This window comes from Aricia agestis, chromosome 18, assembly GCF_905147365.1.
Source record: "Aricia agestis chromosome 18, ilAriAges1.1, whole genome shotgun sequence".
NCBI lineage: Eukaryota > Metazoa > Arthropoda > Insecta > Lepidoptera > Lycaenidae > Aricia > Aricia agestis.
In genome coordinates this window covers 7,062,154-7,080,668 of record NC_056423.1, presented here as the reverse complement: position 1 = coordinate 7,080,668, position 18,515 = coordinate 7,062,154, and the positions used below count along the sequence as shown (strand labels likewise).

Genomic DNA, 18,515 nt, shown 5'->3' with positions numbered 1-18,515 from the left:
GGAATTTTTACTTAAAAATTCTTTACACATTCTCGTAACTTTCAAAAATCAGTCAGTCTTAGAACTGAAAGATTTTATCTACTAACGGCCGTTCCCAATATTTGATCTATCTCTGGTTTTGCCCTACTAGAGATAGGAATAGCTCAAATTAGACATTAGAGACATATATTTTATGTCAATTGTGAGCTATTCCTATCTCTAGGAACGGCCGTTAGTTAAATATATCCATACTTCCATATCCATACTAACTAGAGATCGCCCAATGGTCGAAATTCGACCTTAGTTTCAACGACATTAGAACTACTACCTATATTTTGTAAAAAATAATATTGACTCTTGTCTCTGGGACTTAGCTGATCTCAGACTGGCCGTGTAAGCATTGTCTAATAGTATCTTAGATTCATTAAAAAACTATAATCCATTCTCAATTTGTCAACTTGTTGTCAACAGACTTCAACCATAAAATATAAAAGAGTATAACATAGATTAAGGATATAGGTAGATGGATTCTTAGCTCGCCAGCGCGTGGCCATTTTATGTTTGTGTGCAATTGCCATACTCGTAGTGTGCGTGTAGGGATGGGCGTATATCTGCTTATATATCGATAAAAATATAAAATTAGACTACAGCTATCGACCAATAGACGACCATAATTTTATGTTATAGATTTTTATCACGTTAAGTATACATTTTTAGGACATCAAAAAAAGGAGGTTATTAATTCGACCCGCATGTTCAAAAGTATATGAAAAATAAAAATACTTTTATATAAATAAAATATTTAAGTATATCATTACACAAATTGTTTAAAATATACATAATATTATGTATACTCCTTAAGCCACAAAGGCTTGTCCGGAGTGTAATATCAATAAAATCAACAGTTTTTATAAGAAAACAACAGAAGAACAAAAATACTTTATTATACTTAATTACTATTAAACAACAATTTTGTAAAATAACAATTATTATGTATTATCGAAGAAATAAAGCCGTTAAAACATTGGATACTCGTGACGGGACACATAACACAGGTCAACAGTTAATTTGGTGCCTGAAAACTAAAAGCTGTTGTGTAAGAACTTTGTGCCCCTATCACATGTTTCTAAGAAATTTTCTTTCTAGTAGCTCAGGTTTTTAAGATTAATTTCAAACTTACGTTTGAAATGATAATCCCAATATTGTGATGCCTTCATAAGGGAGTAAGGATTAAAAACTTGCATGAAACTTGCGTCTAAATATTTCTGTTCGTCGTCTATTTTGAAGCATTTTCAAATCCTGAAAAAAAAACTGGGGTCCATGACAATATTTTTATCGATATAAATTTATACTTCAAGCAAGGTGCATCCCTAAAGCACACGTAAAAATCTATGCCATATTTGTAGCCAAATTATTACTTGATGTGACATTTTTATCACTAATGGCATAAACAGCATGATAAAGCGATTATTAAACTTATAAATTTTCTTTTTAACTCACAAAAAATACCGATTGATAAGCCCAAAAAATGTTGTTGAAAACTTACGTATGTTATGTTAAATCCACGTGTTTGAGGTATTCCTTGGCCGTTTTTATGGTTTATTATTTAGCGGAACCACAAAACCCAACAAGATATTGCATTTAACGTTCACTAAGCACTTTTATTAGTACTTTTAGAACATGAAATATGCAGACCGACTCCTTTGTTATGTTCTACTCGGTAGGACATAACATTATAGGCTTTTGACGTTTACACCGATATGAGCTTTCTCTTTCACTAACTTACTGCTTCGTTAGTAAGAAAGAGAAACATTATCAACTGTCAAAATATAAGGCTCCCTCCAATAGTATTATACCTTCATGGAGTATAACTCGTATGTATAGGCTTGTCACTCAAAAATTTGTCATTTCTCATGTGTGTGTGTTGTAGTGTGTGTAATGTTTTATTTGTTAAAAAAATGTATGATAAAAGCATAATTTCAAAATAATATTAGCTTGATGCACTCTTTCACCATATAAACTATAACTGTGCAAAATTTCATTCACCTACGTTTCCCCATTTTTTGTAAAAAGGGTTACAAAGTTTTTCGTTCGCGTATTAATATTATGATACTATAAATGCAAAAGTGTGTCTGTCTGTCTGTCCGTATGTCTGTCTGTCTGTTACCTCTTCACGCCCAAACCGCTGAACCGATTTAGCTGAAATTTGGCATGGATATACTTTGAGTCCCGGGAAAGGACATAGAATACTTTTTGTCCCGAAAAAATGTACGGTTCCCGCGCGATAAACGAGTTTTGGCTTAGCGGAGTTGCGGGCGTCATCTAGTATACATTATAAAATATGCTATAATATAGTGTTATCTCTTCACGTAAAATCCGCTGAACCAATTTGGTCGAAATTTGGTATATAGAAACTGAGTCTTACTAGACTTAGATACTTTTAATCCCGGAAAGATTTACGGTTTCCGGGTGATAAACTTATTTCTGCGTGACGAAGTTGCTGGCATCAGTTCTTCTATACAAGCGGAAATCTAATCTCAGGAACTTACTAATATTCTTTTTTTATGTGTACTTTGATATTTAATAATAATATTAAAATAAAATAAAAATTTAATGGGGGCTCCCATACAAAAAACACAATTTTTAGCCTATTTTTGCTCTGTATCGGTACGGAACCCTTTGTGCGCGAATCCGACTCGCTCTTGGCCGATTTTATTATGTTATTTGGTACACATGAAGGGACTTGCCAATTTTTTGCGGAAAAGTGTACGGTTTCCGTGAAATTCCTAAATTACGCGGGTGAAGCCACGCGGAACATCTAGTTAGTATATTATAATTCACAGATTTTCTTTTGTGAGAATCTAAAGAGATACCTAAAGAAAGGTCTAAGTAGTCTATAATAGTATTACCTGATTTAGACTTCAAACTAGCCGCAATGCAGTCGCAGTTATCCCTAGGGAATCTACTACCTAGTGCCGCATCATTACATGCGTGACGAATTTAGCATCTAATGTATAGCCGCTAAAGTTGCGCATCCACCAGCTACCCTAGCATGGCCACAGTAGAAATGCGAAAGTATAGAAAAGCTGTGAAGATAAACTGAAGGTATCGTTCCGATATTTACCGCGGCTGACCACGACTTGGTACTACTAATCAATGAGTTTCTAAAATACTAGAGTAGCAATGTCTTACAAAAGATTCTCAGAAATGCGTAACCACTTTTTTGTTCAAAAGACAATGTCAAGTCATATATTCGTTATGTCATTATGTATGTGAGATATGCCTGCAGACATCTTCGAAGTGGCAACGCGTTGCTACCGTAAACTTCCAATCTAGTTACGTTAGTAACATAGAATATCATTGCTACTAATACTATAATATATTCTGCCCAATATGTTTCGACCAACCAAATGTCAAATGTCAACTTTATGACATTCATAATAATAATAGTCCTAAAAATCCAAATAAAATCCTAAAGTGGTATTTTAATTGAACTTTTGTCGGTCGAAGCTAGCCGCGGTAAGGATCGGAATGGTACCTTCAGTTTATCTTCTCTGTCCTCAGAGTTTTATACTTTCACATTTCTACCGTGGCCATGCTAGGGCTACAGGTCGGAATCGCAGCGTACGGTGCGGACGGATCGTCTTCATGTATACATAATTTGTCAGGCGCAGAAATGACGTTCCAGTGCACGCAGTACCAAAACCGTCCGCTCCGCACGCTCAAATTCCGATCTAGTGGACGTGCACCTTTAAACTGAGTTACCAACTTTAAAGATTTAGAACCTTTAACCAAAGACTTCTATTTATAGAATTCTTTGCCTTTAACACAATAATTATGTTAGCTTCCTCTCATAGAATAGCCAGCCGTCGCTACTGAATTACACACATCTTAAATTAACCTCTTCATAAAATGGCAGAACAATGCTACATGCATCGGGCTGTCAAAGATTTACAAGAAGTACAACAATATAGGCTTTGGCCTGAACGTCTAAAGCAACCCTTTCGATCGGAAATTCTTCCATTTTGGCACTAATGTTCCTAAAATTTGTTTCACACGAAAAAATACCCTACGTCTTTTCCCTAGAACTTTTATGCAAACATTTCGTGTGCAACGTAAAAATAAAGTCACAAACATAGATATAAAAATATTGTTCTCTAAACCATATTTTATGAAAACTATGTTTTTGTTCTCGGTGAGTAACAAACATCCATTTATTCCGGCCGCGTCCGCCAGTCAGCGGGCGGCAATTAGTCCACTTTTCCGGAATGTTCCAATCATATGACGATGTGAGTGGAAGAACCAGGTAAAAAACAGTTTAAAAATTGCCATTTTTAAACAGTTTTTTACCGGAAAATTTATTTGAAATCAAAAAACTGTGGATTTTATGTGTGTGTGTAATGTAGCCAGATACATTAGCCAGATTTTGAAGTAAATAAGTTACATGGTATGGGTAAAGGTCATGAATTATTAAAGAAAAAATGAGTAATTGTCTTTATTTTATAAAATGTTACTTATGTGGTTCTTCCACTCACGTCTTCATATATCTCGACATAATGTCGTTAATGTCTTGTTTGTGTAGGGGAATTCTCAGTTCGCTTCTTATAGAACACCGTTCATATTTGCTTCCCTTGCCTCTAACGTTTTGAAGACTGAAATCCAAGTCTCTATACAATTTTTTTATGATGTTATGTGCCGCACTCCTCCTCCACTAGGCTCCTGGGTTAGGTCAGGTCAGGCTAGGCTAGCCTCATAACCTAACTTTGCCCAGAAGCGATCAGTGTGCCCAGTGACGGATTAACCCTTACCTAATCAAATTAAGCAATTGCCTAGGGCATAACGTAAAAAAAAGTAATGTTTTTAGGCGGTAATAGTTTAAAGACCGATTCTAGTTGACATACGGATTATGGGGGGGGGGGGGACACAGGCATGGATTGCTTAGGGCATCAAGTAGTCTTAAGCCGTCACTGAGTGCGCCGCGCTGCTGACAGTTATTTGTGGTGGGTACACTTCCCATACATTTTTGCCCAGCCTCCTTTGGTTAGGACAATGCATTGATCACCTGAATGTCTGACAAAAATGATGATATGGGCCGGATGGCCATATAAAAAGTTGGTCCTGCGCCTGATTTCTCGTCAGATGCGCCAGTTCTGTCGGTCATCCCTCCACTTGAGATTACGAGAGTAAAAGAAAAAGTAAATAATGGTTAGAGAGGCTAAAAGAGCTTTTTCACATTTTGCTGCGTGGTGAACCGGAAACATCTCTAAGCAAAGGACACAAAATTTGAGAGCAATTCTTTCAAAACCTACATTTAGAGGTACAGCAAATAACAAAGACTGGACGTATAAAATATTTTATACCAAAAAATAAAAATACGTATGGCACTCGGAGATTGCCACAGTCAAGCTATTGCATAGCATTTTTTAAATCAACTTATGCAATTATAATTCGCATAAGTTACACGCACACAAACACCGTACCGAAGTCTAGCAACGCCGCCCGGAGTGGAGAGTCAGAATTGTTTTCGTTACGGAATTTCTTGATTCGGTCGCCGCGCTCGTGATAAAAACTATGCAATAGTTATATATATCAGTTCTTTTCAGACCTATTTATTGATGCAACACACAATATCGCAATGTGAAAACCCTCTAAAGCAGGCTCCACACTCGCGGCGCGAAAGCCCGCGTAGGCCGCGCACCGCGACTGTGGAGGGTTTCGCGGTTTTCCCCATCCGGAATCAATTTTTTGGCCCGCGACGCAACGCGAACACCATCCACACTCTCTTTTATTCGCAGTCACACACAATGTCAGAGCAGCAGCAAACAGTGACTTCAACGTCCATTTAATTAAATGCGCGAACGTAAATGCGAAGATTACGAGTGTAGAGGGCCGTATTTGTTCGCGTCGTGTTCACGGCGGCGGTATGGAGAGGACTTAATAATAGGATGCAATAATCACAATAATATATAATGTCAGAAGCAGATGAAGCCACATATCAGTAGAGGATATATGTACGTTCTGGACCACATACCGACTATTGTAAGAAGATCTCTCTGTTGTGTGTATATGTAATGTGAGTGGTGTTTCATGTTATGTTGGTGATAGTATAAAATGGCTAGATTTTTAATGATCACTATCAGCCTCAGCAGGTGTAGGTATGTGTGTTTTGTGTAGTGCGGCGGGCGGTGCTGCGGCGGTGGTCGGTGCAGCGGCGGCGAGGGGCTGTGGTGTTGGTGCTGCGACCTCATGAGCGCTGTGTTGGTTGGTCACAGGGGTGGTGTGTGATGATGTTTTCTTGAATTATTTTAATTAGGCAACCGGAGACTGGTTGTGTGTGTGTGTGTGTGACCTTGTGAGGTACGGTATTTTTTTTTATTAATGTAGTTTAATGTTTTCTATGACGTATCATAATTAGTTCGCGCTAGCAGTGTAACATTTTATAGTGGTTTTTCTTATCTGGTATGATAAGGTATGACGTGTGTGCTATTAATAGAGTTTTATAATATTATTGTTGTGAGAGATGTTAGTTTTAATGTGAATATGGATACGTGTGGAAGGGAATCATTGTTGTTACAGTCGATAATTAATGAACTTCGTGATGGTGTGTTTGAGAGAGTGGAATTTCCAATTTTCCGTTCAAAATGGCAACGATTGAGAAGTTTTGAAGACTGGCCGAAGCGTATGCGTCAGACGGCGGAGCAACTTGCGGATGCTGGTTTCTTCTATACGGGTCGAGGAGATAGGACCGTTTGTTTCTGTTGTGGTGGTGGTTTAAAGGATTGGGAAGATGATGATTGTCCTTGGCGGGAGCACGCGCGATGGTTTAGTCGGTGTGCTTACATACAAAAAAAGTACATCAACCATAGTGATGATAAAAGTGTGAGTGAGAGGGGGATACAGGTTGATAATGGTGATGAGGATAAAGGAGGAAAATATACTAAGGAAATAAAAGACACTGTTGTGTGAAAATAATGTTTTTTTATTTTATTTTATAATGCCCCCAAGCTAAAGTGCTAACACCATCGTTTGGACAGATGTATCTTTTATCATCTTTACCACATAAAACTTTTTTTCTTTTGATTTGTGTGTAAACATTATGTTTATCACTACAAAATGTACGCATATCATCATATTTTTCATAGCTACGATTAAGGGCCTTATAATAGTTCTTAAAGTGTAGGTTTCTCACAATGGCAGCGGAGGTGCCTTTATTTTTTTTTACAACTTTATCATTATCTAGGATATAGCTATACATTTTGGAGCGTAGTCCAATAAACTCTCTGATGATGCAACCATTACTCTCGTCTTTCATTAGACCGATAACTTTTTTGTTGAGTAAAGGTAGATTGTATACATTGTTTTGGGGAAAATCAGAGGTGTCAAATTTGTATGGTAAATCCTTTCTGATATCTTCGTAAAAATTTTTGGTTTTAATGTGATAGATGAAAGAGTCAGTATCGGTGTACAATAGCTGTACGTTTTCTTTATATTTTGGTAACATGTAAGAGTAGTGAAAATCATACATGACATATTTGGAGAGTTCGAGTACAGTGAAACCAACATAGAGTGGTTTGTTGTAGAGTATTTTTGTTTTATTCATTTGTACTGCTACAAAATCTTCGGTGAACATCTTAAAACTATGAAAATTGGGTCGAGACATGTAACGCATAGCACCAAAACTAGGTTTAGTTTTTGTTTTCACATCTTTAAAAGTGGTGCAAAGTTTAACATCAGTTCTTTTACCCACATTCTCTATTGTTTTACCAAAAATAGCGTTATTCATGAGTTTATAGAAATCTTTTTCAAAAGAGTTTGTTGCTTCGGTTCTTTTGACTGTGTTTAAATCTATATAGGATTTGAGCCATTTAGATTGATGGAAAGATAGGATTCTATGGATCTTTTTGCAAATTAAACCATTGACGATGCATTGTTTTAAGTTTATGTAGTGAATGATGTAGTTTGATTTGTTTTCTAATGTGAGTAAAAGTTTTTTAGTTATACCATTAGGTGGTTTTTTTGTTTCAGCGCAAAAGGGGTAGTCATTGTGTAAATCGTGAAGGTGGTGTGGATACTCTAGATCTACTTCCAAGATATAACCTATATCGGAGTCGGGTTGTTGAGAAAGAATATCAAATGATTCGATTTCACTTTCACTCAACCACCGGAAGTGTCCATACGGTAAACTCTGACTCATCGCGTGACCATATAAATTATTAACATCTAAATAAATAATAAAAGTATCGTCTTGTGATGGGTTGTATGAATTTTTTCCATCATCATTATCATCAACACTACTAGTAATAAACTGATTATTAGCTTTTGCATGTCTTTTAGAAACTTGACTAATACCACCCCGAATACCATTTTGTAGAAATTGAATTATTTCATAATCGGTGAGGAGTTCGAGATCTACTTTTGTGTGTTTTAACATAGCATCCCATGTGAGACCGGGTGCTGTGAAATATCTGCAAGGATCAAGTTTGTATGTTGATAGACATATTTTACGAAAGTTTTCAAAGACCTCGGCCAGCAGTAGGACATCTGTTTTAAGATATAAATTAAAATATTCACCTAGTGTGTTTAATTTAAACTGTTCCCACACTGTTTGCGCGTGGAGATAATCATCATTAGAGATGTGTGTTTGCGTCAATTGACTGTAGAATAATTCCTGGTTAGGTAATGAATTTTCTTTGAGTTTATCCCATGAATCAATATATTCATAGGGAAAGACACCCTTACGTGTTAAAAGGCTCATCTCATGAGGGTTGGGGAAATACTTAGGTAATATTTGAAATTTATCTTTTGGGAGATTTTTCACTAATTTATCCAAACTGGAGGACATGAATTTGAATGAGTCTACAAATCTTATGGTTATCTGATTGTTATTTTGAGAGCGTATTGTTTGACTGAATGTTGTGTATTTTTCCTTGTTTCGTGCGATACATCTGATTGTATCACCTTTCCTAGTGGCCAGCTCTTTAATAAACAAATGACTATCATAACCACTGAGGTTGTGAAAAAATATCGGAATAAAATTAGGTTTTGAATATTGTAGATTGCACTGATTGTGCACCACACCTCTGATTTTCCCAGTGAAATGACAATGATCGATGACTGTATGATCAGTTGAAAGTAAAGGTTGTTCACAAATATGACAGAAAGAGTTGTTGTTGTTGTATGTAGATAAATCAATGTTTCTATCATAATCAATCTTAGAACTAAATATGTCCGCTATAACACTAGCGTCATTGTAAATATTATCAACAAACTTTTGCACACAATCATGACCATGATATACAATTAATTTTGATAGTGATTCATTATAGTTACAATGAATATAATAACTAAAGCTACAAGGAATGTGTTCATGAGTATTATAGGTAGTTTTCAAATCATATTCATTTTTGTGAATGGGTACTAAAATCGACTCAAAATCTGCATATACAACAAAAGGCACTTCTAATTGGTGGCTAACATTTTTAAAACTCAAAGTGTTATCAGTGATGGATGGTAGTTCAATGAGAGCCTTATCACACCCTAATTTTTCGTGAAGTTTTAGTTTTTTCTCATCACTGAAATTCTGTAAACATCCATCACACACATATATTCGTTTATGATTTTTAGTAATTTGAGAGTGTATTAAACGCGGCAGGTTTTTTATCCAACAATAGTGTCCTAAACAGCTGCTATCTGATTTTTTTTCACCCCCACTCAACGCACTTTCAAAGTATAAAAGATTTACATGACGCTCATACTTTTTCGATGATATATAATAAGGTACAATTCGTTTGATGCGTTTCTTTTTTTCATCACTAACACCATACACATTTACTTTAATCTTATTTAAAACTTCGAATCGTTTTATTCCCTTCGCACTCACCGGTAATTGAATACCATCCGTTTTGAAGACGGTCGTGTAAGGTGGATAAGAGGATGATCGATCTGAATGGTGGTCTACCGGATACAAGGCGCTCACCAGAGCCCAGAAAAAGCAAGCGTTGTCCTGGTTTTTCACATTTACACAAGCTTTCTTTCGTTGAATCCAATCAGGAAGTGGTGTATAAGAGCCTCCTATGATATCCTCATTATCACTATCATCATCCAGACATTTCACGAGATCGGTCTTGTTGATGTTCACTTCCAAAAATTCAATCTTCTCCAATGCCCATCCACTATCTCTCTCTTGAAATTCTTCACATTTTTTTAAAATTTTAGAAGAAAATGTTTTATGAAGTTCATATAAATCTGGTATGAGGTGTTTCGGCTGACATCGATCCCATGTGAGATTAACACCTCTTACATTAAAGGATTTTAGATCTCTCACCACTTTATCGTCTTTTGTCATAATGTATGTGCAGAAAAGTTCCATATTCACCTTGATGACCTCATTAATTTCCAGCTCCATCTTGAGTAACTGAACAACCTTGGCTCCCGCTCCATTCAGATATATTTCTGGGTCTAGAATATTGGAGGAGCCATTTATCCGATAGGAAATTATTCTACACTTAAAGAGTGAAGCGATAACATAAGTGAAATAATCACCTCCGTCTTGTTTACACAGTAACTTATGACGTTTTGTTCTCGAATGAGTAATTAACTGATTACTAGCAACTTTAATGTTACAAAAAGGACACTGATATTTCGAAACCATTTCTCTCTCTCTATCTCTCGATACGGTAACGAAGCGAATGAGTATTTCAACTTTTTACACAAAACTAATTCATTTTACTATTCATAGCCAGTTTATATACATATAAAATGACTAATTTAATGGTCGTGACGTCTAATTTAATGGTTATGAGTGTGGTGAACTTATCTTATCATAGCGGTAACCTTTTAAATATTAAAGGGTAATAAAAAACCAATTCAAACAGGAAAACTTTTAATGTCGTCATATATTATAATATTGTATACATTATATTAAACATGAGAAAAATAAGTACTCTGTAGCGTAACACCTGATTTCATGATCAACAATGGAGGTTCGATCGTAAGCACTTTCCATTATATTTGACGCTTCGTGTAGTGTTTTAACTCCGCTCAACTTGAATTTCTTCTTGAAAAAGTTCATTCTGTTCTCATAGTGGAGTTTGATGTGATGTAAAAAATGTAGACGAGTGTCGAGACAGTTTAGGATGTGTTGTAGGTGCCACCATTCATCATTACTGATACTCATTGATTGGATGCCGCCACCACACGACACAAATATGAAATTCTGTAATCCCTCACTACGATCAGACACATTTACAAATCTCACAGTGCAGTTATTTTCAGTGTGGAGAGCAGCTGTTGCAGTAGCTGTGCCAGTGTTGAAGAAATCCGAGATTCGGTTTGCGTTGTTCACGAAAATTGCACTCCATTCTTCTCTGGTTAGCAACAATCGGTTACCAATGTTAATCACCTCCTCCAAACCCTCATTTATTCGATTCGATACCACTAAATACGTTGATATGTGAGGTATCGTTTTTGAATTAAGATCATATACGTTTTTACAAAGTTCAAAAGTGAAAGGTGGAATCGAAGGTGAATATGAGGGTGGGTAGATATAGTGTTGGGGGAGTAAATGACACATCTTAACAACACAACAGCCTATATCGAACTGAGTCGCTTGAACAGAACAGCTAATAATATAAACAGAACAGCTGATAATATAAACAGAACAGCATGGGCTTCAAACAGAACAGCAGCTGTTGAACCAGTTACAACCTGTTTTAACTGGATATTTTTCGAACTGATTTGGTTAAAATGGTGTATTCAAAGAGGGAATCATTGATAATGAGGCAGTAGGCGGTAGTGTCACTGGGGATGGCTTTCTTGAATTCCATCTCCAATTTTATGTCTATACCACCCCCCACGCCCGATCGAATGGTGTCCATTTGTCGGGAACAGTCGATAACAACAAGAGGTGCTTTTGTCTTAAAATGAGCTGGGTTCACTTGAACATTAGCGTTTTTCAAACCATAGTATTGCCTTTTAAAGTTACAAAACGCTTCATACAACAGGGAGTAGACGCCCTTTTCAAAATCATTAGCAAACGACTCGTATGGATAGTATTGAGAGTTGAGGTAGAGACGAGCATTGTGGAAATTGGAGTGATCAAATAAACTTTTATCTTTGCTTTCATCATTGTTGCGTGCATGCTGAAATCCTAGTATGACAAAACGAGGTTTCTCCAATTGTGTGCTCGTTTTAACTGTCCACACATGCTTTTGTGACGTTGGTAGCAGCGGATATTCGTAAAGATCCCACGATCGGAATGAAATGGGGATTGGTGCATTACTCTCCACGTAACGTAACAAACGAAGTTTTTCCTTATCAGACACCTTTACAATAGGCATGCGCCATACAATACGGTTTATGTTAATTTCAAAACCCTTCGTTGCATCCTTGGTCTTGATGGCGCAGTTTGAATTTGTAGAGCTCCTGTTGAGTACGAGTTCGTGTTTTGCATTCACAATAACCTTGGTATAATCCTCAGCGAAACCCAATAAATGTCGTAGTGGAATGGTGAAACAAAACTCTCCTTCTATGTCTTTGATGCCGCTTGATGATGATGTGTTCCAACAACTATTCTCCAAGGCCTTACTCTCCTCCTCACCGTACGATAAGATACCCTTCATTGTGGTGGTGACACCGCAGTTTTTTGTTCGATCAATCTCCACACCGTTTAATTCATATCGAATGTCTTGGAACAGGTGGGCAGCACCATTGTTTACAAAAGTGGAGGATTTTGTTGTAGTGCCCTCGATTATGAGTTGACTCTCCGAGGGCCACACAATTATATCCTGATCATTGATACGAATCCGAATCTCATCATTATTCTTATATGAATCATTGAAGGGGTGGAAAGAGTGATATTCAATACTTTCAATGCTATCATCAAACACCACACTATCCCCAATATTTAAAATTGATGATGACATTGCAGCAGCAGCAGCAGCAGCAGCTGATGTTATTTACTTTATTTTTAGTCCTAGAGATGATAAGAACAGTGAATTTTCTCTTCTCAACTTCTTCCGATGTGGTTGTTGTTCTTGTTGTTGTTGTTGATATTGTTTATTTAAATTAATATTTAACTTTGAAAGAAGAGATGTTGTCTGCTGTGGGGGAGAATGCAAACTATGACTTGATGTTGATTGAGGGTTGAATTTATAAATAATCATAACTTTATCTTTTCCTTATGTGTATGCGAAGTGAAATGTTTTCCTTTCTAAAATTAACAAGATTACCTTTTTCATTCACTATACGTATTTGAAGATTTTGTATACTATTAACTTTTAAGGGTAGATAGACTAGGTGTGATGGACACTCGATAATTTGATAGCCAGGCGGCACTGAGGGAGTAAACTCGTGAAGTACGTGTGATGGTCTGTTGTTGGTAAATGAACCATGAATTATATTACACTCTACTCTTATAGAGTCGGTGACGAGAATGTCTATTGGCTGATCGGATTCGTGTTGTTCATTTTTTGGTAATACTTTACGGGAAAATCCAAAAACACCCCCAATGCTGTTCTCTTTTTCAAAGTGTACATCATAAAGCGCTGAAAAAACCGAACATCTCATCGTATTCGTATTCACCTCCATCTCAACTGCATTTTGTTGGTTCGAAAAAGAATTAATACCCCTCCTTTCAATCTCATCCTCCAGATAATCGATAATATTTTCCAATTCATAAGATCCCTCCGGAATTGTTATAACCTCGTTTCCAAAGTGAAAAAGATTATTAGAGCTATCCACATTGGGGATGGAATTGAATGTTTTGAAGTAAATTAGTGCACATTCAAATTCACCATCACCCAACTCTATGGGGGGTAGAAAATCCACATTCAATGTAGACTCATTACCATTGATTGATAAAGTATAAGACATTATTTTTTTTGAGAGTCCACACACACACACTGATTTAATACACAAGATGAAATGAAAAGTCTCAGATAGGTTTGTATATTTTATTTAGGATTTTTTTTAACAAACATTTGATCACAAACATTTGATAGAAAATTTAAACATAAATGTCCACAGTTGTATTTTTTGTCTTTTTGCATGTTATTGTAGTTGTAACTTATACCTCCTCCTTCGCCTCCTCCTCCTCCTTCATTATCATCAATTTTAATTCCACCTTGTAGCATATAATTGATAAATTCCCATGGTGGTCTCAAGTCTCCATAGCTGTCAAAGTATTGACACTGTTTATTTTTCTTCACATACGCCACCCAATGGGTTCCGGGTCCGTGTGAATCATCCAAATTTATTATTCCCGTTTCACACTTCCACGGCTTTGAAGTTTGTCCCAGTTTGAGAATGTCATCTCGCATAAAAACCCCCCGAAAATGTGGAATTTTCAAGTGTTTGACAAACGTGAGGAGCTCATGATCGTAGAGGGCACGATTGGGGAGGTTGTTTAATAGTTTTTTGAATGTGGTAGTGGAGATATATAGAGACCCATACCGTTTTTGTATGGTGCCATATACATACCCTTACCAACAGCCATTGGAATAGAGTCTCTTAATCGACTCTTACCACCACCACTATTGATTTGATCTTTTGATTTCACCATTTCATAAATGTTTTTAGCAGCCGTCGTCACCCCACCTGCTAGAGTACCAGCGGCCGCCAACGCCCCCAAGATTGGTATTAAAGGTAAGAAACCCCCTCTCTTCGGTAGGGGTATAACTCGAGGTTTTCGCACAGGTTGTTTAGTTTTGGTGTTTTTGTTGTAAATCCTTTTTCTTGCTGCTTTTATAGCTGTACTTATGAGTTGTTTAGTGGTGAGCGGAGATGATGTTTTACCATTTTTAGATTTTCTTTTTTTCGTGTGTTTCACCGCTTTACGGGCTGCTGTTATTAGTTTTGTGAGGGACACACCCATTCCACGTTTCACCTTGTACTTCATTATTTTATTAACGCCAAGCGCCACCAACCGTTCGGGTAGACTCTTCGAGTGTCGCCAACGCTCCTTCGCCGCTGTAGCCAACTCAATATCGGCCTTGTGTCGATCCTCTAAAGAGGAATTTTGAGCGTATGCAATATCGTGTAATTTACACGCCTCATCCAACGGATTAATACCTATATCACCCCTCTTTAGTCGTTTTTCCAATTTTGTTCCAGGTCCACAATAATTGTAGCCAGGCACGTGCAACTCGAACGGTAAGTTATTGATGAGTGTGTTCATTAAACCACATCCCACTGCTTTCATATTAGGTACTTTATAATAGCTTCTGCTGTTGTTGTTATTAGTGTGGTATTTATTTTTATTATGTTTAATCATTTTGATTGTTAGTTAATATAAGTATTATTATTACTACTGTTATTATTATTAAGGTTGTGTCTCTCACCCCCCACCCACACGTGTACTCTCAACAGAATGAAATTCAAGAAGCAGTCGTCCCACTTATCAGTGAAAGGTTGGGATATAAAATCGGAAAACGATATTGATAATTATTGTAGAAAATATAGACATAGTGAGCTGTTACCCAACAGTATACGTTGTTTGGTGTGTGGTCCATCTGGATGTGGTAAAACTAACCTATTATTAACCTTATTGCTTGAGCCTAAAGGCCTAATATTTGAAAATATCTACTTGTATTCAAAATCACTCAATCAACCGAAATATCAATTTTTAAAGCAAGTACTCAACCATGTACCTGAAGTTAATTTCTACATGTCCTCGGATAAGAGTGAAGTGTCCTCACCGGAAGAGATAGAGTTTAATAGTGTTATAGTGTTCGACGATGTGTCGATGGAAAATCAAGAACCAATACGCTTACATTTCTCTATGGGGAGACATAAGGGAATTGATTGTTTTTATCTGTGTCAAACGTACAGCAAAATACCCAAACAGCTGGTGAGGGATAATGCTAATTTTATTATACTTTTTAAACAGGATGAAATGAATCTACGTCATGCTTACGATGATCACATTAATACTGATATGTCGTGGGATGTGTTTTTACAAATGTGTAAAGTATGCTGGAGTGATAAATATGGGTTTATAGTGATTAGTAAAGATGATGAGATGAATAAGGGTCGATATCGAAGAGGTTTTGATGATTATATTACTCTGTAGAATACTCACGATATTACAAATAATAATATAAGCACTTGTCATAATGAAACCATTTACATTCCACAATGGACACCATCACGTCGTCATCACAACCACCACAAATCTTTGGTGATAAGCAGCTCAAAAGAAAACTAGTTGATTCGGTTAAATCGGTAAAAAAGAAAATCAAGTCATTAAATGAGGGTAGAGCTGAGCTCACATCGAGCCTGCAAGAAACATTTCAACCAATCACACAACCCTTGAACACTCTTCTCAATGAAATTCAATTAAATAACACCGCCAACAACCGTAAAGAAAACAAAAGAAAGAGAAAATCAGTTAAGGCACAGCAACAGGACGTGCAGGATGGTGTGAAATTATCCACCAGTAAGCAATTCACGGATGATGATGATGATGATGCTAGTGATGATACAGATGATTTTGAAGATGCTGATAGTTTGATAAAGCGTGAAAATATTGAGGATGATTCAAAAGAATTATCTAAATATGAAGAAGAAGAAGACATCCACCGCTTAGCAAAAATCTATATAGATAACAATGTTATCAATAAGATAAAAAAAGTACCGTTTGGTGTTTACTTTACTCCCGAAGGATATCGCGTGGGTGATAGTTTTCTCAAATTGGGCAAAGAGCATTTCACTGTACAAAACGAAAAATTTCAATATACACCAGGGTTGATGGAGCTCTTGTTCAAGAAAGAACCCAACACCCATCTCATTGAAGCCGAGGATAGTCGCAACTACTATAAAATAATTACAATGACAAACGCACACCGACGTAATTTCTCGAAAAATGGTCAGATACAGGGCGATAAGAGTTTCAAATATACTAAATATATAAAAAGCCTCTCCTCGTCCGCACCCATTGGACGAGGATGCTTAGTGAACTCGTCATCATTCTCCTCGTTACCACCACCATCAATTACAGACCTCTCACTTAAAAAGTACTATCCTAATACAGACTTCAAATATTGGGACGATCCCAATGAACTTGTGGATCGATTACGTTTACTCATAGCTTCCCAAAACGCCGGAAACACCATTCATGGTAATGAGATTATTGCAATAATTGAAGAACTAGTGGAGGCCAATATAATAGAACCACCCCACCAATAACCAACCCTCTAGTTGTTAATAATTATACTCCCCATTGAGTGTATATAAAAAAATAAATTTAATCACATCTTTATTATAATTATGTCTATCAATAAGTTTGGACGTCATTTACATACCAAGTTGAGTCAGAGATCAATAAAAACTTTACGTTTCGATAGTAGACAAGTGGACTTTAAAAAACGACTCTTAAGAAATGTTAGTAAAGGTATACAAAAAAACGATGTGATTATAAAAGCTCAATTGGATGAGGCCACAGTCTTTTGTTTGTCTAAAATTAAAAAACTCAATCAACAGTGTGAGGACATCACAGCGAAGGTCAACCATTTTCAAGAAATATTACGAAAAAATTTAAAAACCCCACCGGAAGCGAATTCTAAACCTCAAATAAATAAAAATCCCAAAAAGACATCTAATAATCCTCAAGAATCACCATTATCAACATCCTCGTCATCATCGTCGTTGTCGTCATCATCGTTGTCCTCACGTAAAAACTTCAAGACCTCTAAGGAAGTCAATTCTAAATCTCAAACAGCTCAAAATCCTAAGAAGAAAAACGTCTACAAACCTGAAGATCCATCACATAATTTAACCAATTAACCGACGACGACACTCTAAAACCTAGTTATAAAGTAGTACAATAAAAATATTATGAGTTTAAAATGGCAGGTCGTTAAGGAAATTCATAAGAATGCTAACAAAAAGTTTCCAAGGAGACGATTCGTACAAAAAGGTCTCGATGACACCTGGCAGATTGATTTGATAGATATGCAAAAGTATTCAAAATATAACAAGGGTTTTAAGTACATTTTAGCGTGTATTGATACCTTTTCCAAATACGCGTGGGCTCAACCGGTGAAAAGTAAATCGGCTGAGGATGTAACACGAGCCATGCAAGCTCTACTCAACAACAATCTCAATAGAAAACCGAAAAATATTCAATCAGACGATGGACGTGAGTTTTTCAATGGGAAATTTCAAGCGTTAATGGGAAAGTTTGGTATACATCACTACTCTACATACAGCCCTATGAAAGCGTCTATTGTGGAGAGATTTATTAGAACTATTAAGAATTGGATTTGGCAACAATTTACTTTTAATGGTTCTTATACATGGATTGATCATGTACTATACGATGTCATGAAAAAATATAACAACAAAATACATCGCACAATCGGGCTTGCCCCAGTGAATGTGAATCATACTAATGCCAATGCCTTATTATCTAATGTTTACAATTTTATCAAGGTTCGTGGTAAAGCTAAATTTAAATGTCACGATTATGTAAGAATTAGTAAATATAAATCGTGTTTTTCCAAAGGATACACTGGCAATTGGAGTTCGGAAATATTTCA

General features: G+C 36.5%; 2 protein-coding genes across 2 annotated transcripts; one reads left to right on the top strand and one right to left on the bottom strand.

Moving 5' to 3' along the window:
* Positions 1-11,690: 11,690 nt before the first annotated feature.
* On the bottom strand, positions 11,691-14,080 carry LOC121736197. Its single transcript, XM_042127286.1, has 2 exons — positions 14,051-14,080; positions 11,691-12,764 (listed from the first exon to the last, which is right to left on the bottom strand). Exons 1-2 carry the CDS (start codon positions 14,078-14,080, stop codon positions 11,691-11,693), a joined length of 1,104 nt encoding a protein of 367 aa, XP_041983220.1.
* A 2,033-nt stretch (positions 14,081-16,113) lies between these two features.
* LOC121736196 (histone chaperone RTT106-like) lies at positions 16,114-17,760 on the top strand. The gene is made up of 2 exons (XM_042127285.1): positions 16,114-16,563; positions 17,458-17,760. Exons 1-2 carry the CDS (start codon positions 16,114-16,116, stop codon positions 17,758-17,760), a joined length of 753 nt encoding a protein of 250 aa, XP_041983219.1.
* Positions 17,761-18,515: the final 755 nt, after the last annotated feature.